Consider the following 25,000-nt stretch of genomic DNA (forward strand, 5'->3'; position numbering starts at 1 on the left):
AAAAACATGTGTGGATATACAAACTAAGCCAGTCGACACTACCCTAATAGTTATTTAACTTATATTGTAATAATCCTATAGCGTCTTCTAGATGTATCTGTCTGCTTCATTGAGATTAAGGTTGTCTTCGCTTTTTTGTCCTGCAAGGATATAATGTAATACTGATGAGGAATGTTAAAGTAATTTCCTTTTTATAAATCTTGTACTTCTTAGGGCTGGTAACTGGCGAATTGTGGCTTCATTTCAAGACTACCCAATGACTAATTCCACAGCAGAATTTGAGGTCAAAGAATTTGGTGAGCTGTTTCAAGGCATCCAAAACATTGGAACACCGACTCAATAATAACAGGGAATGTACTGGTATCTTAGTTTCTTTAGTATTATTAAAGGTTACAAGGTTAAATTGGATTTATTTTCCTAATATTTCATTCTCTTAAAAATTGCAGCTAAAAACACAGACTGAGGTGGGGGAAGCATATTGGTGTCGCACAGGCTTTTGGCACACTGCTTCACCTGTGGGCTTCAGTGGACAATACAAGTCTAATAAGCTTCCAAAACTCACTTGAGTTATGAGCAGTGCTTTCACAAGCAATAATCAGCATGTTAACTAATGATCAAAGCAAACAATCAAATCAAACATGTAAGAAATTAAATATGAGAAAATGTAAATTATAGAGTGTCCCAATAACTTCAGCAATACAATAACTTTGTTTTTATTATTCTTTTTTAGTTCTTCCTACTTTTGAAGTGAAGATAAAGTTGTATCAATCTTACTATGTTCTAAAGGAGGCATCCTTTCCATTTAATATTACTGCAAAGTAAGATTTTTTTGCTAATTTGAAGTATGGCATTGAAATTACTTAGCAGCTTGATTTACTGACTTACTGTTTTTTTTTTTCTCTCTCTAGATATACTTATGGAAAAGGCATCAATGGTGTAGCATATGTGAGGTTTGGCATCATTGATGAAGAAGGCAACAGGACCTTTTTACCTGGAATTGAACAACAAATTTCAGTAGGTAGAAAAACACACAGACTTTCATGGATGAAGTTATAAGCCAAAACATCATTTTAATGTTTCAAATCACTCTGAATGGCTCATGTTACAATTACCCATAAACTGTCTCTCAAAACAATACAAAATCCCATTATTTCAGTAACTGCAGTAAGGAACACTTGGAATTATGGCAAACATAACAGAAGATAATGGCACAATAAAAAAAAAATCTAAAAATGTAATCTGAAGCATTTCTTTGCTGTTGGCATTTCATAAAGACTTGTCATTTGTGTCAGAATGCCATTATCCTAGGTAGAGATGTCATCCAGTGCACTGTATATTTCAGTGATTTAAAATAAGTTAATATGTTGTGCATGGGATGCCTCTTATTGTATATGGCATGTAATTGTGCACAGTTTGAGCAGCCAGAACTACTCAGCTTTGCAATTCTTTCACCCGAACTGCACAACATGATATCTCTACATAAGAGACACTCTACACACAGTATTAACTTAACAAATATGTTTATCTACAGATCAGAGAGGGGTAGAGGGGTTAATCAGGTAGAGGTGTTAATAAAACATGAGTCAGCATAGGAAATGTATAAAGGAGTTGCTCATAGACCTGACATTTAGTTGATAAGACATGCACACTGCACATTATTTAATTCAACAGTACACAGGACACAGTAGAACCAGTGAACATGTTATTACTATCTTTGTAATTGGTGTCACTGTTCTGCTGTCTAGATTCAAGATGGTTCTGGAAATGTCAACTTGAAAACTGAATCTCTGCAGAAAACAGCTAATATCACTCATTTAGAAGGATTCCATCTATATATAGCAGTGACTGTTGTAGAAACTGCAAGTAAGTTACTATACCGTACGTATATTAAAAATAAAATACATACTGTACATAATGGCTTTTATATAGTTTGAAGTGGTGCAAACAATTATGTTGACAGTTAAAATGCAGTTGTGTACAGTATTGAGTTGTGTTCAATTGTGTTTCCTTTCATGTATTTTTAGATATAATAAACAACTGTTATATAGAACTTTATATATTGAAATGTTTGGTAACTGAGTGATTTTGATATCAGTGTATATATGCTAATTCAACATGTGAACTAGTATATATGTATTCTTTTCAATGTTTCTTTAAGGTGGAGATTTGGAAGAGACAGAAAGTAGTAGTGTGAAGTTTGTGATTACACCATATACTGTTGACCTGTCAAGAACAAAGCTAACATTCACACCTGGGGGTCCATTTTCTATACTGGTATGTTATACTGTTAGATTATATATTGCACCCTTCTCATTTTGAATTGAACTCTGTTGTGTACAGAAAGCTCCTAACTGCATTAATGATAGCTGATACCCATTCTTAGGCTAAAGTATCTTATCCAGATGGCACTCCGGCCTCCAACCTGCTCATGAAAGCCATTGTCCAGGTGTCAGATGACCAGAAGGAGAACATCCTCCTGGAACAGTTTGGTAACAATGATGGTGAAGTTGCATTGACATTTAATGCTCCTCGGACAGCAACCACCCTTAATGTAAAGGTAAGAAACATGATAGTGATTTTTTTGTATCTGCATGGTAAAGAAATTTCCCCTTCAGTACAGATTATTTCAAATTATGCACCTCCGAACTTTGCCCTGCATTTGTTAAATAGCCAATTCTTGTCAGTTGGTTCTTTATACTGCATTATCTTTAGTCAATTATGCAATGATACAATGTTACACATTAGTGTTTACACTGCTCTCCCTTTACTTTTTAGGGAATGTCAGCCATTTTCACGTTTACTCAATAATTAAACTGCAAATGAAGCACAACTGAGATGATCTTTCTTCTGGATAATAATAGTTATTAGTTAATATGATTACCTCATAAAACCCACAGCAATGCTACCATCCCTTAAACCTTCCACACTGAAGTGGGAACCACTTGGGTTGCATATGTAAAATCGATGTAAACCCATGGAATCATGTTATATACAGAAGAAATGACAAACTAAATTATTGATTATTGTGGCAAAGTGGTTTGCTGTGCGCAGGTGTAGAAGTGATGCAATGCATAACAGATGACAGACAAAAAAGTTCATGGTCCAAACAAACAAACAGCAATGTGTATTCCACTTTTTAAACTAAGGGTTACAGTCCTGAAATAATAAACACAGTAGAAACACACACAAGACACACACACGATCACAAGTCCTGAGTGAGTGCTAAGGTGGTGAAATACAATGTATTTGTGCACAATGGTGAAGTGTTGTCAGGGTTGGTGCTGGACTTAAGCGATAGCTCATGGTACATGTTAGCCGTCTAATAAGAAAAAACCAGTACAATTAGAAACGACAAAACAAACAAACACTAAATACTCACAGTTACTTTTTATTTTCCTTCAGCGGTTCTCTCTCAACCATAACAAAGGAACAGATCGCTAAGCCACTTACCCTTTTGTACCATCAGTCACGCCCCCTTGGTTAGCCAGTGCAATCATTTATCCCCCAATCCACGGTTGCCACATCGTTTTCTGGGCCAATGACTTGGTGTGTCGTGGCTTCGCCTCTTTCTAGATGGCCGACTTCCACCTTTCCCTGGAATGAATTGTCAGACCATCTCAGTCCGGGGCACTCTGTTCCCTTTACAGGTCACAGGTCGGGAGGGAGATATATAACCAAAATTCATTCTTTCTCTGTCACAATTATTGATATATTTGAGAAAAAGAAAAGGTTGCTTGACTTCTTTGCAAAATGGTAGGATCTTTTTTTTCCTCTGAGATACCGTGCTCTCCTCAGCAAATACATGCCCTTGCATTTTGTGAATTGAAACTGGGCTGTTTTCACAGTCACGTTATTCACTCTAAAGTATAAGATGGGTTTTTGCTTTTCCCGTATCGAACTAGGTTATTGCAGAAGGAATAAAGAGTAATGATGAATCCCTGACAGTCACAGCCTTCCAGTCTGCCAGCAAGAGTTACCTCAGTATTGTGGTGCCCCACACTATCCTGGGCCAAAATGATGTTTTAAAAGTTATCTTTAAAGATACCATACCTTCTGGCATTCCGAGAGCTACATACATTTACTATATGGTAAGCAATTATCACTAAGCTAGTATTTATTTGTTTGTTTAGAAAAAATGATTCCAGTAAATTGAGAAGGGTGTTAATGTATAAATCCATCTCAACTTCTCTTCAAGGGTTTTCTTTAGAAAGAAAATAAAAAAGAAATGCATTTACTGCTATACATTTTTTTTTATTGTTTCCAAAGGTATAAAATACTTTATCATATATATATATATATATATATATATATATATATATATATATATATATATATATATATATATATTATAATGCCATGATTCATAAAATTGTAATTTGAAAATCACCTACCTAACTTCCAGAACTTTGATAATAAATCAGTGCATGTACATTTAAAATGTAACTTTTTTTTACAACTTTATGTACAAAGCAGTTAAGCCATCTCTCTGTCAATCTATAGAATCTAGATATGTTTGTGTTGGTAGCATTTAGCAAGGTGTGAAAAAGGTATACATATTATGAAACTACCATAAGATGATGTTCTTGTTATTCTTCAGATCATAAGCAAAGGAAAGACTATACGAGCAGATAGAGTACAACTGACGGCAGACACTACAATCAGCATTCCCTTTAACCACGATCTGGTCCCTGCCTTTCGCTTGATCGCTTACTATTACATAGATGTACCAGGAAGGACTGAAATCATTGCAGACTCTGTCTGGGTTGATGTTGAGGATGTCTGCAGGGGCAAGGTATGTTGTTTTAAAGCAGAGTGTTCTACTAGGACCTGTGAACAATCTCGTGCAGTGTTATTACATGTATTTATTCCAGGTAAAATGATTTAGAAAAGGGTCCCTGTTACCTGATTCTTTCCCTCAGGGGAACACTCAGGAGTCATTTTATTTCCTTGTACACTTAACCAGCCCTACAAGGTTTGATTAATTATGCACGATATTAATTCTGAGCAGTTTTGACATGAGAAATGTTAATATATCAATTTTGTCATTCAGTATATTTAATTAACAACATGGTGCTATTGTTTAACATTCCTTTCCAAAGAAAATATATTAGACTTTAAGAGTTTTGGTTCCCGTGTAATGTATACTGTATACCTTTTAACTTGACAGATACGAGTAAAAGCCTCTAAAGAGGAATATAAACCAGCAGAAAAGGTGCAGTTTTTAATTGAAGCAGATCAGGCTGGCAAAGTTGCTGTGGCTGTGGTCGACACTGCAGTTTATATTCTCAACAAACAGAATAAACTGACTTCCAAAAAGGTGAAGTTTGTTTTTATAATTTTTTTATGGAGAATTCAAGCTGAGCACATAACTGTAATTAAGTATTTAATATATTCTATATTGTTTGTTCTTGTAGGTTTTAAGATTTGCAATCTAAAATTTTTGTTTTTTTAAAAAAACAGAAAAAAAAAAATCCTAAAATGCTTTTCCTAAATGCTGTATTATTAACAGTAAAATAAACAAGAATGTACTTTGGTGTCTTCTAAAAATATTATGATTGCAAAACTTTCTGCAGATATTTGACTATATGAATTCCTATGACCTTGGCTGTTCAGTTGGAGGAGGTTCTACCACTAAGACTGTTTTCAGTGACGCTGGACTGACATTTATATCCAGTGAAATAACATCAGACCCACGTACTGGTAAACAAACAAGAATGTATATTCTTATTTGTATTGGAACATCTGATTTTATATATATATATATATATATATATATATATATATATATATATATATATATATATATATATATATATAGATAGATAGATAGATAGATAGATAGATAGATAGATAGATAGATAGATAGATAGATAGATAGATAGATATGATTTGTGCTTATAATAAAAAGAAGCACAGACGTTGTATGCTTCTATTTATGATATGCAGCTGGGATGCCATTGAATGGACTGTAAGACAAGTCCTTCTTTAAAGGTGTTATATTTTGCCAATCACTTAGTATGATTATAAGTCTTAATGTGTTTTTTTCTTGATTTCAATTCAGAATACAACTGCAAAAAAGGAAAAGGAAGACAGAAAAGATCATTTAATTTTCAAGGCGACTTCTCCAAGTTTGGTACCTGTCTTTATTTTCCATCACATTTTTCTATTTAAAGCTTGCCAACATTCTGAAAGTCACTTTGACACACCCACATTATATTTCAAGGAATGTATTTAGCTGTTATCCAGTTTTGTTCCAAGTGAATTTGTATGCCTATCTTAATCTGTTTCTATGCCTCCACATCACACATCATTTCTACATTGGGTGATTTCACTCCTTGGTCAACAGGAGCACAATCTAGCTTTGCACCTCCAGTTCTGAACTTCAGAAATGGGGACAGGTGGACCACACATCCAGGGAAAGAGAGTAAAAAGTAATTGACATTGCTGATTAACTTTTAACCATTACCTACAAGCTGTTTCTGTTTTAATCTACTTTTGGCTTTGAACTAATTAAATACTGTGTATTCTAATAAACATCTTAACGATGTATATCCTTAATCAAGCTAAGGACAATCCAATTGAGAAATATTACTGATATTTCTCATTAAAAAAAGTAAGAAGTACTTTTTCTATTTGGTTGACAGTAAACCAATATACAAGTAAGCCGTTGAAGAAATGTTGCTATGATGGAGCAAAGCTCAGTCCGATGAACTTGCCATGTGCAAAAAGACTCCAGAAGGTCCAGCACAAGTCAAGTGAATGTAAAGCTGCCTTTTTAAAATGCTGTGAACAGGCTAGCGACCTGAGGAAAAAAATAAAGCAAAAGAGGCTCACATCAAGTTTAGCAAGAGGTAAGACAAGTATAAGTCTTTAGAACATTACAAATTTGAAACCAAGAAGGCAAATAGATTTGTTTTTATCAACCCACATACTACTCAAGAACATGTATATGTAAGAAATGATAGCTTAGCCAGACGAAACAATAACCCTGCACTCCCTATGTCTGAATTCCCTTGTCAAGGTCTTTTTTTATGCTGTACATTTTATACTATCATTCCAGGCACAACTAATAATACCATAGATACTTTTAATTAACCTCCAAGCTTTTCCAACTAAATGTTGTGGCTTTTTTGATTGGTTCAACACAAAACAATAAAGATTCTCAGAGGCTCAGACACATTGCATGTAGCTGTCTATCAAAAACCTGCCTCAGACTGTCATTGGCTGGACAAACTAGCTAATATGCTTTTTAACTATTACACTACGCAACAGAAATGTCATCCTTTCTGACAATTTACCGGTTCAAGCGTACTAAAGCACTTGTAATACATTTCTAAGTGTTGCTACCTGTAGTCTTGTTGAGAGTAGTTTCAACAAAGACAAGTTCTCACGATGCCCTTCTTTTTTATTTTATCAGTGGCTGACAATAAGGAAGAGGATGTTTTTGATGAAACATTCATTCATCTGCGAAGTTACTTCCCCCAGAGTTGGTTGTGGGAAATATTCAATGTGCCAGAAACCGGAAAACTGAAGTAAAGTTCCTATTTCATGGAAACACAGTTTAAATTGTCTCTGAAAATAAACTCAAAGAACCCAAATGATTTAGAAATAAAGCTGAAATAAATTTCTCAGCTAGCATTGTACAGTGTCAAAGCTATAGTTACAAAGCTACTTTTTCTCTTAAATACTCATTATTCCTAAAAAGAGCTGAACCAACAGATCTGCTTCAGGATAAAACTACATCATTCTGACCCACCACTCAGAAAGATGACATATAGCAATATGTTACAGGTGTAAAATATACAATAAAATAATTTGTTGTTTTTGAAAAACAAGGGTGTGACTGGGGTTATACGATCATGTTTGTCTTTTTTTTTTTTTTTTAATTTTATTATTATTATTAAGAAATGTTATTTTAGTTATTAACAAGGCATATGTTCTTTCAGAGTGGATAAAGCAGTTCCAGATTCACTAACCACGTGGGAAATTCAGACCATAGGCATATCAAATAACAAAGGTTAAGAATCTATCTATCTATCTATCTATGTATCGTAGCCTATCACTTTAATTTTGCAGTCATTTTTCACAAACAAACATTCAAATTTAATGCTGCAGTCTCCAGTGCAAAACCACAGCATGAAAAACCTTTGTAGGTGAAAAACACTTAAATAAAAGTCACTACATTTAAAAAAGAACATAAACACATTTAATTTGCGGTTCACTAATAATATGTTTTTTTAAACTTTAATAAAATCCCTGTACATTGTTTTTTTTTTACAACACTTAACTATTGCAGCTGTAAAAGATTCATGTTTGGGATGTGCAACATTAAAAAAAAAATACGTACAAAAAATCTATGTATATAAAAACATCTTTTTTTCTTCTTTTTTTAAGTTCTACGAATAACCTAAGTTAACAGACTTTTTTAATAGACTATTTTTATTGCATCTCTTTCCAGGCTTCTGTATAGCTGAACCTACTCAATTTAGAGTCTTCCAAGATTTTTTTATATCTTTAAAATTACCTTATTCTGTGAAAAGGAACGAGCAACTGGAAGTGAAAGCTGTAGTGTTTAATTATCAACCTAGAGCTTTAGAGGTAAGCCTTTTCCCTTGTTACATGACCTCAGTTTACAATATTAAAAAGTAGGTACAACAGGTTTGCCACTGATAAATTGAACAGACCCCAGTTAATTGTGTACCTCTTAGTATATTTGTATGGACATTGAAAACATGACACTCAAGCACTCATGCATTGTAAACAATTCTTACTGCTCTCACTTGACCATTACCATAGTGATTTTACTGCTAATGTTGATGACATTGAAATAGCTGCTGAGAGCTTCTCTTAAACTGCCCTAAATGAGATGTCCTGGATCTATTCAGTACCTTTCATGGTTTGCTATTGTAGAATAATTATTTCACTTTGTATGTTTGAACCAGAACTACTAAATTTGGCCCAGGGCCCACCTTCTGTCCTTAAACCAGACCTCCAAGGTGTGCTGGTGGCACATTGTTTAATTGAAACTCAGGGAAGGAAGGATAAACAAAGACCTATTGTGTAGGAGGATAATTCAATGGTCTGGTTCACAGGTTATTGTTAAATTGAAAACCGTTGAAGGAATTTGCAGCCCTGGAAACGCAGATGCTCAGCAGACGGTGACAGTTCCAGGCAATTCTGCTGTGCCAGTTTATTTCAGTATGGTGCCTTTGATTATCGGAGACATCCCCATACATGTCACTGCATACGCCTCAGAAGACATTTCAGATGCAGTAGAGAAGAAACTTAAAGTTGTGGTTCGTACAATTTATTTTCAAAGGAATTTACAATTGCATTACAATGATTTTAAAGGTGTCTGTATAGAGTCATGGTCAAGGCTGGTGAATGGTAGGAAGCAGGTACAGAGAAAGAAAAACTGCAGTTTAAGCACAGATGTGCACTTTTATTAACAAAAACTAAAATAAAACAAAAAGTTTAAACAAAAACACAAATAAAAATATGAATAAAAATCACACCCAAGCTGGGTACACCCTGCTGCTCTTAGCCTTTCCCTAAGCTAAACTCCCAAACAAAGGATCTAGCTCCCTTTATATACCATGTGGCTGGGGGTTGATTGACCAAATTCATCAATTAAGACCCAGTCACATTCTGTACATGGATTTGGCAGGAATGGGATTTTAACCCATTTCCTGCCAAATTTAAACTCAAAATAATTAAACTTTATTTACACAGCACACAGGTGTCATTCATAGATACATAATTCATAATGGTATGAATTTGTCCTGAAAACACTATCATAAGTTCAATTTGACTTGTAAAAAGAAATTGATTTAGGCCACATATACACAAATTAATTAATACATTTTTTAACATGAAAAAATGTTGGTAGCCATATGAGACATTGATTAGTCCGTGATATACCACGTGCTAACGACAGTATTTTTATGAGCTATATATTATCTAAATGTACAGTTTGTTGTCTTTGCTGCAGTTCTTCTTGGTTGTATCACTTTTGTATATGAGAACTTGATCTCACTTCTTTTTGTTTACCTGGTTAGATAAAGGAATTTAATCAAATTGAATTAGACTGGGTTCCTCCTGCTCGAAGTAGCTTGAACACTGTGGTTCAATAATTACGTGCTGTGTGGCTGTTTTTGAAGATGTGGATCAGTGAAACAACAGCTTGGAAGCCCTTTTGAAGACAATGTTATTGGGCTAAGACTCTTAGGTTGTTGCGGTCTTGAACAAGGAGAAGTATCTGATTGGCTAGTTTATATCAGTAGACACATTCTGTTAAGTACAATCTCATTTGTTTCTGTATGAATATCAGAATGATCTTTTTTAAAATCAGTGTTTATAACTGTTTAAGGAACTACAACTTGCCTTATCACTCCTAGTTTATATTAGGTCTTATTGATATCTTCCTATAAAATGTACATTTCTTCTGATGTAGAACATGTCAGGGTTCAATTCAGCTGGATTGGGGCTTTCATTCAGTTAATTTGAATTATTCTTAGTGTTATCGTATTTATTAGTGATTTGTTTTAATTTTTATTTAGTCTCAGTGTTTCATAATTTCTATGGACTTTATTTATTTATTTATTTTTACCTATTTTGTTTAAAATATTTCAATTTTCTTAGATATCTTTACCATTTACTAAGGTTCTAGTTAACCTTTCAGGACCATTAGGGGCCCACCAATCTGGATCGTTATCAAGTTTGCCAAGAGATCTTCCTTTGTGGTGAAGGTGTTAGGGCTTATCGTGCGTTATTCTCCTTCAGTTCATGAATAAATGCATCAGGGAAACCTTTTGTCAGGAGACTAGTCAGAGTATCTATGAATTTGTAGTCTTGATCAAACTGCTTAGATTACTTCGTCTGCATGTTAATGAAGGCAATATGACCAACACCTTGGTTGTAGGGAATTATTACTATCTAATTATGTTATGGTAATTTCTTTTGTCAACAGGGAGAAGGTGTTATTATAACTGTTCCAAAAGAATACAACATCAATGGAAGTGAGAATTTGCTTCTTAACCTTGGATTCTAAAGTACATATACAGCTAAAAGGCAAAAAGTTTTGCATCACCCTATAGAATTCACTAATTCTGCTTCATAAAGTCGAATGAAACCTGCTGAATAATGTTACGTTAACATAATACAACTACATATGCTTAAAAAAAACTGACACAGATTGAAAAATGTGAAATACTGTACTACCATTATGGCTTCCGGTAGACTTTTGCATTATCATTTTGTAGTTTTCTTTGATTACATGATGTTCAATAAAATCTCAAATATGTTCATATAGCTTATATATATATATATATATATATATATATATATATATATATATATATATATATATATATATATATATATATATGTGTGTGTGTTTTATTTAGTAAATCTCAGAGTCAGGAATTTAAAAACTTGAACTGCTAAAACTTTTGGAAATATCTCGGTGAGAGCCACTTTGGTAAATTTATAGACACTGGAATTAGTCAATTTTACATAGGTCTTTTTGTACACAAATCTATTTCTGTTTAACAATCAACCGCTTGTATTGTGAAATAACTTTACTGCAGTATATAATGGTAAACCATGTTTTTAGATAAAGACAAATTGTTAGTTGGTCTCTATTGCCCAGTTTAGTGTCATTTTTTGTTAGATCCTTGTTTTCCATGTTTACTATCTAACTCTTTTTTAAATCACTTTTCAGAAACAGAACATTTGACTGTTGATATCTCATCCCCTGACAATTCTATCCCAGGGTTAGAATCATCCACTTTCCTCAGTATTAAGGGTAAATATCATAACTACGCATGTTATCAATAACTTCAGATTATTATCCACAGAGTTTTAACATGCTTAACTCTAATAATGTGTCCTGTACAATGTTGTCAACAAACAGGTACACATAAGTGCCATAAAAATGTATTTACAATTATTTAATATTATAAAAAATAATAATATCATTTGAATCAAATTCATTGTCCTATTACAGTTCCACGGTTACGGTAGTATTTAAAAAAGATAAAGTGGATAGCAGGGGGTGGGGGCATAATTATTGGAAATTAGGGCAGTCAAATGATTTTAAAAAATTTCCTTGATCAATTTTGATATGAAACCTTTTATTCTCAGTTAATCTCAGTTCCCTTTCAATTCGAAGATGACCACCAACCAATACTTGTGGGACATGTCTGCCTTAGGCATTTTATATCAAAGCTGCCGACAGGCCCCTTCGTGGAGTGACGTGGAGTGACTAACAAAATTTTGCAACATTTGACATCTATACCTTTGTAAGCAATTGTTGACTCCCCTTCAATCCAATTGGTTTCTGTCCAATAATCGAGGTAGTCGTTCCCTTATTACACACGGCGACACTAGCACATACTTCCTCTGTGGGAAAGGGGGCAGTGCTCTCTAACCTTATGCTCTGCCACAGTCTACATTCAGCAGGGTACAACCATCTTGTCTTTTAAAATACCTCCCCCCCATCTCAGGGTCAGCCACAAGTAATGAGAGAATTCTAAACTTGAGTAATACTGCATTAAAATGACTATCGGCAGCTCTGACATAAAATGCTCAGTGAATACCTACCTAAGGCAGGCATTATTAAGCATTATTAAATGCTTTTATTTTAGACTGCCATTTCATGTTTCTATAATTTGTATTCTGTCTAAGCTAGCTGCTGTGCATCCAGTAGAGGCAATGCACACTAATTAAAATACTTTACTGTTGGTTACACTTTGTACCTAGTGGTAGCTTGATCAAAAGTAGTCTGAGTTTTTAAGTGTAGTATAGCGTATTGATTATTATTATTATTATTATTTAATTAGCAGACGCTTTTATCCAAAGCGACTTACAGAAATTGAACAAAATCTAAAAAATATATTAGTTACAGGCAATACAATTGCAAAATAAAACACATATATACAATATATACGAAATAAATATAAATAAAGCAAAATATAAAAATATATAAAAAATAGGAATCTATAAATAAAGGATGAATAAGTGGGTTTCACGAAGACTCTTAAAGTCATTTAAAAGAATGACAGTAATAGAGGAAAGGAAGAAATTAATTTCCTCAAGGAAGTGAGTAGGACCAGGGGGGCGATAGAGAACTATGAGAAGCAGACGACATGGAGAGTGCAATTCAGTGGCATGAAATTCAAAAGTAGTGACGAGAGGATGGGGAGAGCAGAGTGAATTGAGAAGTTCCAGTCTGGAGAAAGTAGGAATCCCGTTCCTCACCTCATCCTGAGGAACGGGGAGAATGAGAGAGGATATAGAGAGGAGGGAGCAGCTGGGGTAACAGTGCTTTCAGGGGAGACCCATGTTTCTGTAAGAGCCAGAAGATCAAGAGTGATGAGAGGCATAAGCAGAGATGAAAACAGCCTTGTTGCAGGCTGACTGGCAGTTCCGGAGGCCATAGGGGCAGAGGTAGAGAGATCAGAGTGGAAGGGGTAGAGAAGTGCCGGTAAGAGAATTTACATAAATGAGAAAAGCAAAGGATTGATAGATGGGAAAGCAATGTGAAGCTAGTCTAAATCTGTAAAAACATTTACTCTATGAACCAGCCTGAAACAGTGCCCACATCCTCCAGATATCTTTTTATGTACATGTAAAATATTTAAAAACATTAGTGTGTTAATCGCAGAAGTTAACTGCAATTAATTGACAGCTCTATTATAAATGTAATGTCAGTATCCAGTGCCACCAGTCCTGCATCTTCAATGACCACTCTGTTCATACTGTGAAGGAAAGGATCAATAGGAACTGAAAACTCTAATTGTTCTGTTAATATGTCTTCCTCCCATACAGGAGGTGTAATGGGAGAATCTGTAGAGAACTGTCTCACTCTGGATGGCATTGATAAGCTGATCCAGCTTCCAACTGGATGTGCCAAACAAACCATGGTGAAAATGTCTCCAGCAATACATGCCATTAAATATCTTGATGCCACTGAGCAATGGATATATCTGAAAGCTGAACGCAAAGATGAAGCCATTCAAATGATTCAAAGTGGTATGCAAGCATAATCTATTAATATTTTTAGAGTATATGTTTATATATTATGTATTACTATATATTACAATACAATACATGTTCAATATAGTATATACAATTTCCAGCTGCCTATACTGTTACCTATTTATTATGTGCTCATTGTTTACAGCAATATATGTTCAGGAAAAGTTCCATATTGTGTTCTTAGTACATGAGATACACTTAGGACACAGTGAAGGAGACGATTATTTACACAGAGAGAGGTGAGGGTATAAAGGCTGTTATCTATTCATGTTGTTGAGGCACAATCACTTGGGACCATTAAGAGTGGATTGTGCATGTCAAGATTTAGCCTGGATCAGACTCGATCCCGGATTGAATCCTGGATTGATATTTTTCCGTTGCGCAGATTGAGATTAAAATTCAATCCTAGATTACATTCCAGTCCTGGTGTTAGGTGGATTGAGTCTGGATTCTTGTTAAGATGGCTGGTTATTTTGAATGTGTTAGGCACATTCGGGATGCAAGAATTGTTAGATATTATGTTGTTCGTGATCGTAGCAATCATTTTAGTGAATTTAGTGACGAAAGTTTTATACAGCGATTCAGAATGAGAAAAGAAAGCATAACGGAATAGGTTAATATATTAAAACCACAAACAGTTAGGTACAGAGACAAAAAAGACTCTCTTCCTCCACTCATTCAAGTGCTACTAGAGATTTGATGGCACCGGGACCTGTTATATGTCAATGTGTGGACTGTGTGAAGAGGAATTCACGGGATCGCTGAAGCTATAGCAAATTTACATGAGCAATATATTACATTTGCACCGAGAGACCGCATTACTAGCCATCATATACAGCAATTGTATTTTGCTGGAGCAGGTTTTTTTTCAATCAGTGTGCAAATGATTTGTAATACAAAGCTAATTATTACCAATGTAGTCGCTCGATTGCCTGGATCCACACACGTTTTTTGACTATAGTCAATATAATTGTGTTTGTTTTCTACAACTGTCAGAAGCCTACCCAGGTGGAAGCTTCCTTGTTGAAACAAGCATCATCATCCTAAGGATTTGGAAGACTATCAAATTGTTGGGGAAAAAAATTTCTTTGTGATGCTATCAATTACTATCTGGGGAAGTCCACCACCAGTCATGTGTTGATCCCTGGAAAGGTCTTTTTTTGCTTTAGCCTTTAAATTTGTATATAATAGTTTAAATTGCTTCAGTTCCCGACAGTTTACCCCACTGTGGGAATTGCTGACTCCTTCCGTGCTAAAGTTATGTTATCCGTCTTTTTATTTTCTATAATTTCTTTGTATTTTTTGTTTAAAGAATTAAATTTGACAGGTTTGTTCTCAAATAAAGAAAACGCAATGGCTTTACTTGTAGCCATGGTTATGCTACCACATCACGAGACAGTGTTTCGTAATCAGCCAGCATCATAGAGCCAGTGAATCCAGGATTAACGGGTGTGTTTTAAACTCAATCTTGGATTCGCAGGTTTGTGACCAGTCTTGATGTGTGCAGCAGAAATTAATCCAGGATTCAATCCCAGATTAGTCAATACTAGATTGGGTCGAATCTTGATCTCAATGCACGTAATCCACCCTTAGACTCAACTTGACAAAGTTTTGAGGTCAATCAGCTTTTTGGAGCCAGATAAGCTTAGATGGGTGAATGACCTACTCTCATTTGTAAATGTTGTTGCATTCTTATAAAAAAGTAACCTTATGTTCTGTTTTGATTAGGCTACAATAGAGTGCTGCAACACAAGAAAGATGATGGATCATATGGTGCATTCCTTTCCACCCCCAGTAGCATATGGTATGTCTGCCTTACTGAACATACCTCCATATGTACAAAATACATTTAAATGGACCATTTACTGTAGTACATTTTCACAGTAGTTTACAAGTTTCCAATGCTTATAGTACAGTATGCATTTACTGTCCTTTACCTAGTTACTTCATCTTTGTATGTATCTGCCAAGCTCACAGACATGTTCTGTTGCCATTCCACCCATCTTGTTGGTTCTTACAATAGTTTCTGGTCTGGGAACTAGAGCTCTTTTCACTTAGGTTGAAATCAGGACTTCACAGTCAAAACGTTTTAGGAGTTAAACATGTTAAACTAAAAGCATAGTATATATAATATATTATATATATATATATATATATATAGATATATATATATATATATATATATATATCTATATATATATATATATATTATAATATATATCTATTATATTAACGGTTAACTGCATTCATTGCCAAAGAACTGGCAAGAAGTGAGAGATTACATCAGTGTTGAAGATCAGTACATTCAACAGTTTATTTCATATATCATGTCAAAACAGCTACCAGGTGGTGGATTCAATGACCCAAACCCTCTATATGACAGAACCATGCAGGTACTCAGGAAATACTCTATGAGACCCTGTTGCTGGGACAAATTATTGAATAATATATTATATATATAATAATAATAATAATAATAATAATAATAATAATAAAGGTGGGGTATTAATTTGGATATAAACACTTGTAGAAGGCAGTCTTCTCTTGACCAGTTGTGTGATATATTAATTAATTAATGCTATATTGTGTCAAGGCTGTGCTCAGGGCAAATGGTGGCCCAACTCAATATTAGGTACAGATCGTAATAAAGTGGTCAGGCAGTGTATCACAGCTATATGAATAACATGGGATATTGCAAAGGTAAGGTAATATGTTTGTGCTCTGCACTACCAATCGAAATGTTTTCATTGTCAGCTCGGTTGAAAGAGAACTAAATTATAAAAGAGAAGCTGGGAGATCAAGCAGTCTTCTAATAAAGCCAGTTTGGTGAGATCAGGCAGATAGGATTAAAGTAAATGGGCCACAAGTGTACTGATACCTTTACTAAAAAAAAATACACAAAATACATGTGTGTCCTAGCTGAATTTAAAATACACAAAATACATAAAGGTCCGAGCTAGGTCCTAGCTGAATTTAAAATACACAAAATACATAAAGGTCCGAGCTGGGTCCTAGCTGAATTTAAAATACACAAAATACATAAAGGTCCGAGCTGGGTCCTGGCTGAATTTCTTGACTGTTTTTCATTTTCCAGGGTGGAGTTGGAGGGGTTGAAGGTGATGTGTCTCTGACAGCCTTTGTGGTGATTGCAATGCATCACTCATTAAAAGCTCATACAGAAGTTCAGAAAATCCAAGTGGTAAGATATGATTTTTTTAAATTTTATTCTGTCCCAGAGAGTAGCATCTTTTTAAAAAAAGGAAGAATACTAAATGTTCTAAACTTAGTTTACTAGTTAGTTTACTAAACACTGTGTCTGGTGAAAGAACTTAATTCTACTTTGATTTCTCATATGTAATTAGATTTAAGTCATTTTTAATATGCATGTTTCTCAAAAAACACACTTCAGCGACTCTTGCTGGTGAGGGGCTCTCTAGTCCAACAGATTTCTAAAATCCTGAATAAGGCTGCCATTTTTAAAAGTGTAAACACATCTGTTTATTTTACTACTAATAAACCTTTATAAAATCCGTAAACTAGAAACTATCATTCAGCAGCTGACTGTCTGTCTCACTTTTGTATTACGTTGCAATCACATACTGTGCCAGCACCAGTATGCAGGCTCCTGTTAAGGAACTACATTCTAGAATGCACCTGACCAGACCGAACTTCCTGCCAAATAAATGCTCAGAGGCTGACCTGTGAAGTGTAAAGTGCCTTGTTGTATTATATCATGATACATTTTTAAATACATATTTTTTCATCTCTATTTGGAAAAGGCATATGAAGTTCAATTCCTTATGTATACAATTAATTGTTCTACCTTAATCAAAAAGTGTACTGTGAACTATTTAGTATATAGTAAATGAGAAATAATTTTCAGATTGGTAACAGATAAAGACCAATGGCAAATTGACTATTTCTTTCAGAATAAAATTATTAATGAAGCTGTAGGGTATCTGAAAGGAAAAATCATGTCCCTTGAACGGCCCTTCGCTGTAGCCATCACTGCGTATGCTCTGGCGCTTGTGAAGCCTGGGAGTGATGCAGCCAATCAAGCGCAACAACGACTTCGAGAGCTGGCTCAGTGTGATGAAGGTTAGCTGGGAAAGGCCGCCACTCTTTATGAACTGGAGGTGACATGCATGTAAATCACGTGGAGTACATGTATCTAGAATCAGTTCAATATTGCTGTCATAGTTTCTTGCAGTACATACTCATAAAACTCAGAGCTTTCAACCACCAGCCAAGAAGCGACTATAAGCAGGACCTACCTGCTTACTGTTTAACTGCTTATTGTCATTTAAAAAAACTAAAAAAAGCAGACAAATGAAAGTATTTACAGTTGAGCTGAGAGAAGCATCAGAATTTAATAGACATGAAAAGCAGTATCAAGGTTAGCCAGAGAAAGGCTGAGAGAACAAGCTTTTTTATAGTCCATGGATTCAACCACTATACTGTAGATCATCCTGGGCTGTTCTGCACTGCTCTGTAAAATACATACTTTAGAACACCATGGCTGCATTTTAAGTAAATGAACAATGCCAACATTAAAAAACATGTTTTATAGCCACAGTTAATCTGCTTAACGTCATGAGAGTTATTTAAAAGGACAAAAGTTAGAGTTAATTAACTACTTTTTAATTTACAATTCTCTTTTTCAAGCTTGTTTAATCAATACCAAACTTAATCAAAATAGCCATTTTGAGTGGTGATAGATAATATTTGGTTTACTCATCTGTTATATTAACATGGAACTTTGTTGAGTATTTGATCATTAGAATACTCATAAATTAAGACTGTATTAGCAATGATGGTTCCTAATCCTAGTGTGTTGTTTATATTTAATTACATTTTTAATTTGAATTGTTCATTTTTTATATTTTTTGTACAAGTCCGAACTATTTGCCATTGGCAAGCAAATGAAGATCTTAGACTAGCTGAAGAAAAGAGAAAGCAGAGCGTACCCCAAGCAGAATCCATATCGGTGGAAACCACAGCTTATGCTTTGCTGCAGACTTTACTGGTAAATGATCTAACCTACGCAACTCCTCTCGTCCGGTGGCTAACAGAACAAAGAAAGAAAGGAGGAGGATTCCGTTCAACACAGGTATGTGTTTGTTGGAATTTGATGTCTTTAACAACTTAAAGGTGTTTGCTACAATTAAAGAAACCAATGCCAGTGTAAATTACATTCACACCTGTAGGAAAAATACACACATGCTTTTTTTTTTTTTAATTTTCACTTTTGATGCATTCCGATCACAAATGCATGAAGACACTGGAAGCAGTAATATATATATATATATATATATATATATATATATATATATATATATATATATATATATATATATATATGTTGTTTTATGTACTAGAAGATGTTTTATGCATGTTCTTTTTTTGATATTGGAATTTTCTAGTGTCTTTTGTAACATATGATGTTGCAATGCAATCACTACGTAACCAGTGTTGCACACAATGTCAATGTAACAAAATATGGGAATATTCCCAACTCCAAATAAATAAACAAAAACCTTGACATGCACGGCAGTAACTGAGCAAAATAATAATGTAACTATCAGAGACGGGCTGCTGTCTTTACCTCTTTAAATAAACAGAAATAAACTAATATTGCTCACTCAGATCAAAATAATACATACAAGTGGAATACTCAGTTTGTAGCATATTTTACCAGCATTGAAACACGCAGTTTGAATAATAGATGAGACAGCAAAGCACTCAACTTGTTTTTCCTAAAAAATAAAATAAAAAATATACTCAGCTATGGCTAATTCCCTTCTAAATGATCAAGATACAAACATAAGACAATTTTAGAAATTACTGGCTACTAGTGGCCATTGTAGGTATTGCAAGAAAATACAAACAATACAGACTTTTCTTAAACAGTTGACAGGGAACACCTCAGTCTGTCACAATATATATATGTGTGTGTGTGTGTGTGTTACTAAGCGTTACAATGTATATATTGCATCTTTTTAAAATGTCCATTTTTAAATGCAATTGCATGAATTATGTCATTTTTCTGTAGAAAAAGACAGGGAATAGGCCTGTATTTGGTGATTTATTTATTTATTTATTTTTCTTCAGGCAGCTGGGAGACCAAACACATTTCTATTTTTAAATTAAAGTTTATTTAAAAAAAAAAAAAAAAAAGTTTCGAAGATATCACACAACAACATAGGCCACACAAAGTTCTCCGGAAAGAAAATAATATATTATAAATACAAAAATACACAATTTTCTTCATTTTTGTTTTTATTTACTCTTTATAATTCTAGGATACTGTTGTTGCTTTAGAGGCCCTTTCCCAGTATAGTATTCAAACATTAGACACAGAGGACATTGATTTAAAAGTGGAGCTCTGCTTTGGGAAAGGCAAGAAGGGTACTGTACAACTGGGGAAGAGCAATGCATTAACACAGCAAGCTATTCAGGTACGTAACATTGCATTTGCCCTTCGGTGGTGTCAGCATGGGTTATTTAAGTAAAGGATATTAGTTGTAAAAGGGTATCAGGGTATGTTTAGAGAGATGGTAGAGTGACAAGAGATTTTGGTTGAAATGCCACGGGTCCATAGAGATCATAGAGATGTCACTTCCACAAGGAAGCAGTCTCTCAACACAGAAAAACAGAAGCCTCACACGAAAACGGTTTCCTTCCACAGGCTAGTGGTATCCAGCTAGCATGGTGTCCCACAGCAGAAACACTACTCTGTCTAGCTGGGTTTATATACAACAAAGCGGGTCTTATAACCAATTTATTTTTTTTTTACTTCTTGGTTCTTTGTATTATTTCTTGTATTATGTTCTCACTTCATGGGAACTCAACTGTTTGGTTTCTCCAAACCTACTTTTAAAACTGCTCTTACTTTACTCTAGTGCCCCTATAATGTCATGCCCACTAGCTGCCTGCAAATGCATTGGATAAACCTGACACCAACATTCCTTGCATATGCGTGTAGCTAGTGCCTTGGCTCCAACAGTAGACTCAGTTACATTCACCACCTGGCTCGTGACACATTCCAAGTCATTGCCAGTGACATATTAATTATGCAATTAAATAGATAAGCAATTACAACATTCAATGACGCCCCACATGCATTGCATCATAAAATGCTGTTATCTTTAGTTGCAGCAATACAAACTCTTTAACAATTAAAGGCAGTAAGACACTCTTCCAATAAACATAACTTGGAGCGTGTTCATTTAAAAGCATTTGATGAAACAGATAAATCGGGTCAAATGAAATGCATATTTTATATGGCGCCATCAAAGGTTGGAAGAAAGACATTACATATCCAAGCAAGATAGATGATGTAAGTTCAGTAAGTTTGTTAAGCATCAGATAATTCAATTCTTGTTTGGCAGGCGAGTCAGCATATGTATGTTACCTGCAGTACTACCTACCTTACACTATGGATTTGCGATCTACTTACAATTTACTGTCACCCCCTCCCCCTTACACAGGTACACTCAGGAGCAAACATTGTAGTTAATGGACAAGGAAAAGGAAATGCAACATTAACTGTAAGTCATTTTAAAAAGTTTCAAGTTTTCATTCATGTATCTTATGCTTCCCATGACCTTTATTATTCTTTCAGAATGTGTAACATAAAGCAATATCAATTCTGCTGAGTGTTGTTTCCAGCATTTCAGTCTTGATCCAGCTTGTCACACTTCAGCGATTCCCAGTGGCCAGGGGTTCTCAAGTATAAGAGATTCCTGAGGGATCAGTAGCTTGGTACCATTTATGGGTTTAGTGGGTGAAAAGTAGCGAATGGCTTTACAGTTGGAACGGAGGTTACACATTCAGATTTTGTTTGTTATTTGTATCACCAGGTGGAACACACATATCGGACCATGAAGCTGACAGATAGTTCATGCGATTATTTTAATTTACACGTGGCTGTGCAAGGTGAAGTACAGTACAAACGTAAGTTAACATTTTTATTATTATTTTTATTATTCCGATTATCCCTCTAGTCAATTTTCTGAAAAATAAATAAAAATATGTTCCCATTTTTTATGTGAATTATAAATGTTTACATTGTCATTTGAATATATATATATATATATATTTCAAGGCCCGGCTTTCACAGAAACAGAACAGATAACATGTTCTCAGCTCCCAAAAAGTTGTACATTTCAAGTTATTTATAACATTTTATAATTGTTGAAATCTCCAACTGTTTAAGAATTAAAAAGACATAACTAAGCAAATTATTAGTTCAATAAAGGGGTTAGTTAAGTAATTGAGAGCTCAGTTGGAAAGAAAACCAGAAGACACAGGTCCCCGAGGACCAAGGTATAAAACCACTGCTTTAGTACATCTATCCCTGAATGTAACAAGAAACATTTCACATGTTGGTGTATGTTTTATAATTGCAGCTAGTGTTGATTATGGAGATGACTTGACTGACTACTATAACTATGAAGATGGTGATAGTCCCTCTCCAGATGAACCCATGAGCAGAATTGAGTGGTTTGATATACGAAGTAGAAGAAGAAGAGATGTGGCAGACCCCAAGACAAAGGAGAGCACCCTCAACTATAATGTCTGTGTAAGGTAAGCACCATCCCCCTGTAATCACACACAATTAGTCCAAGGGTCATGAATAATAGAGTTTGCTGAAAGGAAAAAAAGGGTTTTTTGGGGGGGGGGGGGGGGTTTGCCCTTTTTGAAATTATAATAATGTTAGCAGCAACTTGTGTCCTCCAAGTGATAGAGGGTCATGTAAATGTCTTTACCGCCCATAGATGTAAGTTAAATTGAAGAAGCCTGTTGTTTTTTGGATCATGTGACCACATGGATCAGTCTTTATTGTTGTAATTAAAATAGTGATTATAATAATGGTAAGTGCTCAGGCAAGAGATGCTTTTGATTTTAGACCAATATAAATTGAATCCATCCTGAAGCACAAACAGCATCTTGTTATAAAGCAATATATACATTCACAGACAAATGTACTGCCTCCCTACACTTGATATAAAATAATTCAAGAAAACATGTTAAACACAAGCATTTAGTGTACATTAGCCACTAATTAATATTATAGACCAAAATACACAATTTAGTGTAGTTTAACAAATTATCTTTATAAAAAAAAATACAACTACACTACATTATTAACTCAATAGCAAATGATGGTCAAGAACAAGGAGATGGATTCGCGTTTGAGAAAAGCATTCATAGCAAACTGTAACAAAGGAAATAGCTACAGAACAGTATCAAAGAAATACATAATACCAAATCCACAAACCAGAGCAATAATTAAGAAGTACCAAATGATAAAGTCAACTGGAAATTTTGAAAGAAATGGACATCCAAAGAAAAGTATTGGTAGAGCAGGCAGGAGACTCATCGAGCAGCTAAAAATAATCCAAGATTAAAAGCCAAGGGCTTGAAGAAAAATTCAGAAGTATCGGGGATAATAATTTCACAAAATAACTGTACAAAGGACACAGAAGATGTACCATGTGATCATAAACATTTTAAAAGCAAAAGGAGGACACATGACATACTAAAGCAGGGGTGCCAGTACTTTTGTCATGAACAAATACTTGAAATAGTTTTTTAGAAAGATTGTTTTTTAAATTATGGGAATTGTGTATGTTGCTGTTTGTCATATTAACTAGCGCCTAATGTTCACTAAATGCTTGTATTTAACATGTTTTTGTAAATGATCTTATATTAATGTAGGGTGCCAATACTTTTGTCTGCAACCGTATATCCAAAAGGGATGTTCATATTGGCACCAACATTATTTCAGCATTATTGAATAATTCACTTGCCTATGCGTTATTTCAGCATTATTGAATCATTTACTTACGTATGTCATTCACTTAAGTTTGAGTATCATGAGATTAGTGGAAATGAATGAAGGTTTAAACTCATGCTGTGCTTGTCCTCTTCTTCCATCCCCTTTAAAACTGGGGGGATATTACTGGTAAATGTCTTTAGCATACTCAAAACACTGAGTTATATTATCTCAGAATCTGAAACTCTATTTTTTTTAAGCACTAAGGAGAAGAACTTCTCTGGAATGGCAATAGTAGATATCTCTCTTTTGAGTGGTTTGGAACCAGATATACAGGAACTTCAAGACGTAAGAAACGTTTTATTCTTTTACTATTGACACATACTAGTATAATATATTCATGTATTAGAAACATTTATATTTGAGTAGAAATCACATTTGAAAATATATCACATATGGATACTTTGAAGAAGCATGTTCTAAAAAGAATGTATTGTAGGGTTATAGGATGGAGAACATCTGGGTATAACTGGAATATAGGCACCAGATATGAGTGTCTAAACCATGTGCAGATGTTTGCAGTCCATATCCCTAATATATACTGCTTTATACGGTACAAATCTGTCAATATGTTTTCTCTTCATGACCAACCTTATTTAGTTAATTGTAATTTTCATAGAAAAGAGGGAAAAGGCTGATGAAGAGAATACCATTAAGAAGCTAAGAGGGGTGACCGATTGTGATGTTGCCATTTTAAATTGACTTTGCAGTCGAGAGGTGCCTTAGGTATGGTTTATAAACCCAGTGACATCAACCATACCAATAATGAGAATGTCATGAATTAGGTGTCTCTGTGATGTGGCATACAGTAGGGACACCTGCACTCTGATTAGCTGTTTAAAAAGAAGGACCTCTTCTCTTTGTACACCTTAAAAGATTATTTACCCAGGATTTATGATATATTTTAACCATCACTGGCCCCCATTTTTTTCTGTTGATGGTCTTTAGCAGGTCAATAAAGAAAGGCATTAACTATAGACTTAATTGAACTTTAAATACAGTGTAGAGAACCTCTTACATTGCCAGTCTAGGAGCCAGCTTATTGAGAAAGGTGCCAATGCATGTACTGTATGTGTTGCATGTGATGTTCTGTACATTTGTAAGTTTTTTTATCTTCTT

The 25,000-nt window shown here is 34.6% G+C and overlaps 2 protein-coding genes across 2 annotated transcripts in view; one reads left to right on the forward strand and one right to left on the reverse strand.

Moving 5' to 3' along the window:
- The first annotated feature begins 195 nt into the window (after positions 1–195).
- On the forward strand, positions 196–24,214 carry LOC121302941 (complement C4-B-like). Its single transcript, XM_041233312.1, is given in 30 exon segments — positions 196–296; positions 731–818; positions 909–1,014; positions 1,746–1,863; positions 2,159–2,274; positions 2,384–2,557; positions 3,903–4,088; positions 4,598–4,792; positions 5,168–5,317; positions 5,574–5,700; positions 6,062–6,133; positions 6,645–6,851; positions 7,418–7,532; positions 7,947–8,017; positions 8,459–8,598; positions 9,093–9,296; positions 10,970–11,018; positions 11,723–11,806; positions 13,831–14,034; positions 15,769–15,843; positions 16,275–16,315; positions 16,317–16,433; positions 17,135–17,239; positions 17,970–18,138; positions 18,936–19,150; positions 20,343–20,498; positions 21,531–21,590; positions 21,903–21,996; positions 22,452–22,629; positions 24,082–24,214. Coding segments are annotated over 30 exon segments (3,774 nt in total). The 5' UTR covers positions 196–256; the 3' UTR covers positions 24,200–24,214.
- Positions 24,215–24,710: 496 nt separating this feature from the next.
- The window catches only part of LOC121302607 (E3 ubiquitin-protein ligase TRIM17-like), a 5,498-nt gene continuing 5,208 nt past the window's right edge, over positions 24,711–25,000 (reverse strand). The window contains exon 6 of the mRNA XM_041232611.1: positions 24,711–24,749. Within this exon, the coding sequence (XP_041088545.1) occupies positions 24,711–24,749 (39 nt within the window). The remainder of the gene's footprint in view (positions 24,750–25,000) is intronic.

Source organism: Polyodon spathula, chromosome 30 (genome assembly GCF_017654505.1).
Source record: "Polyodon spathula isolate WHYD16114869_AA chromosome 30, ASM1765450v1, whole genome shotgun sequence".
NCBI classification, from domain to species: domain Eukaryota; kingdom Metazoa; phylum Chordata; class Actinopteri; order Acipenseriformes; family Polyodontidae; genus Polyodon; species Polyodon spathula.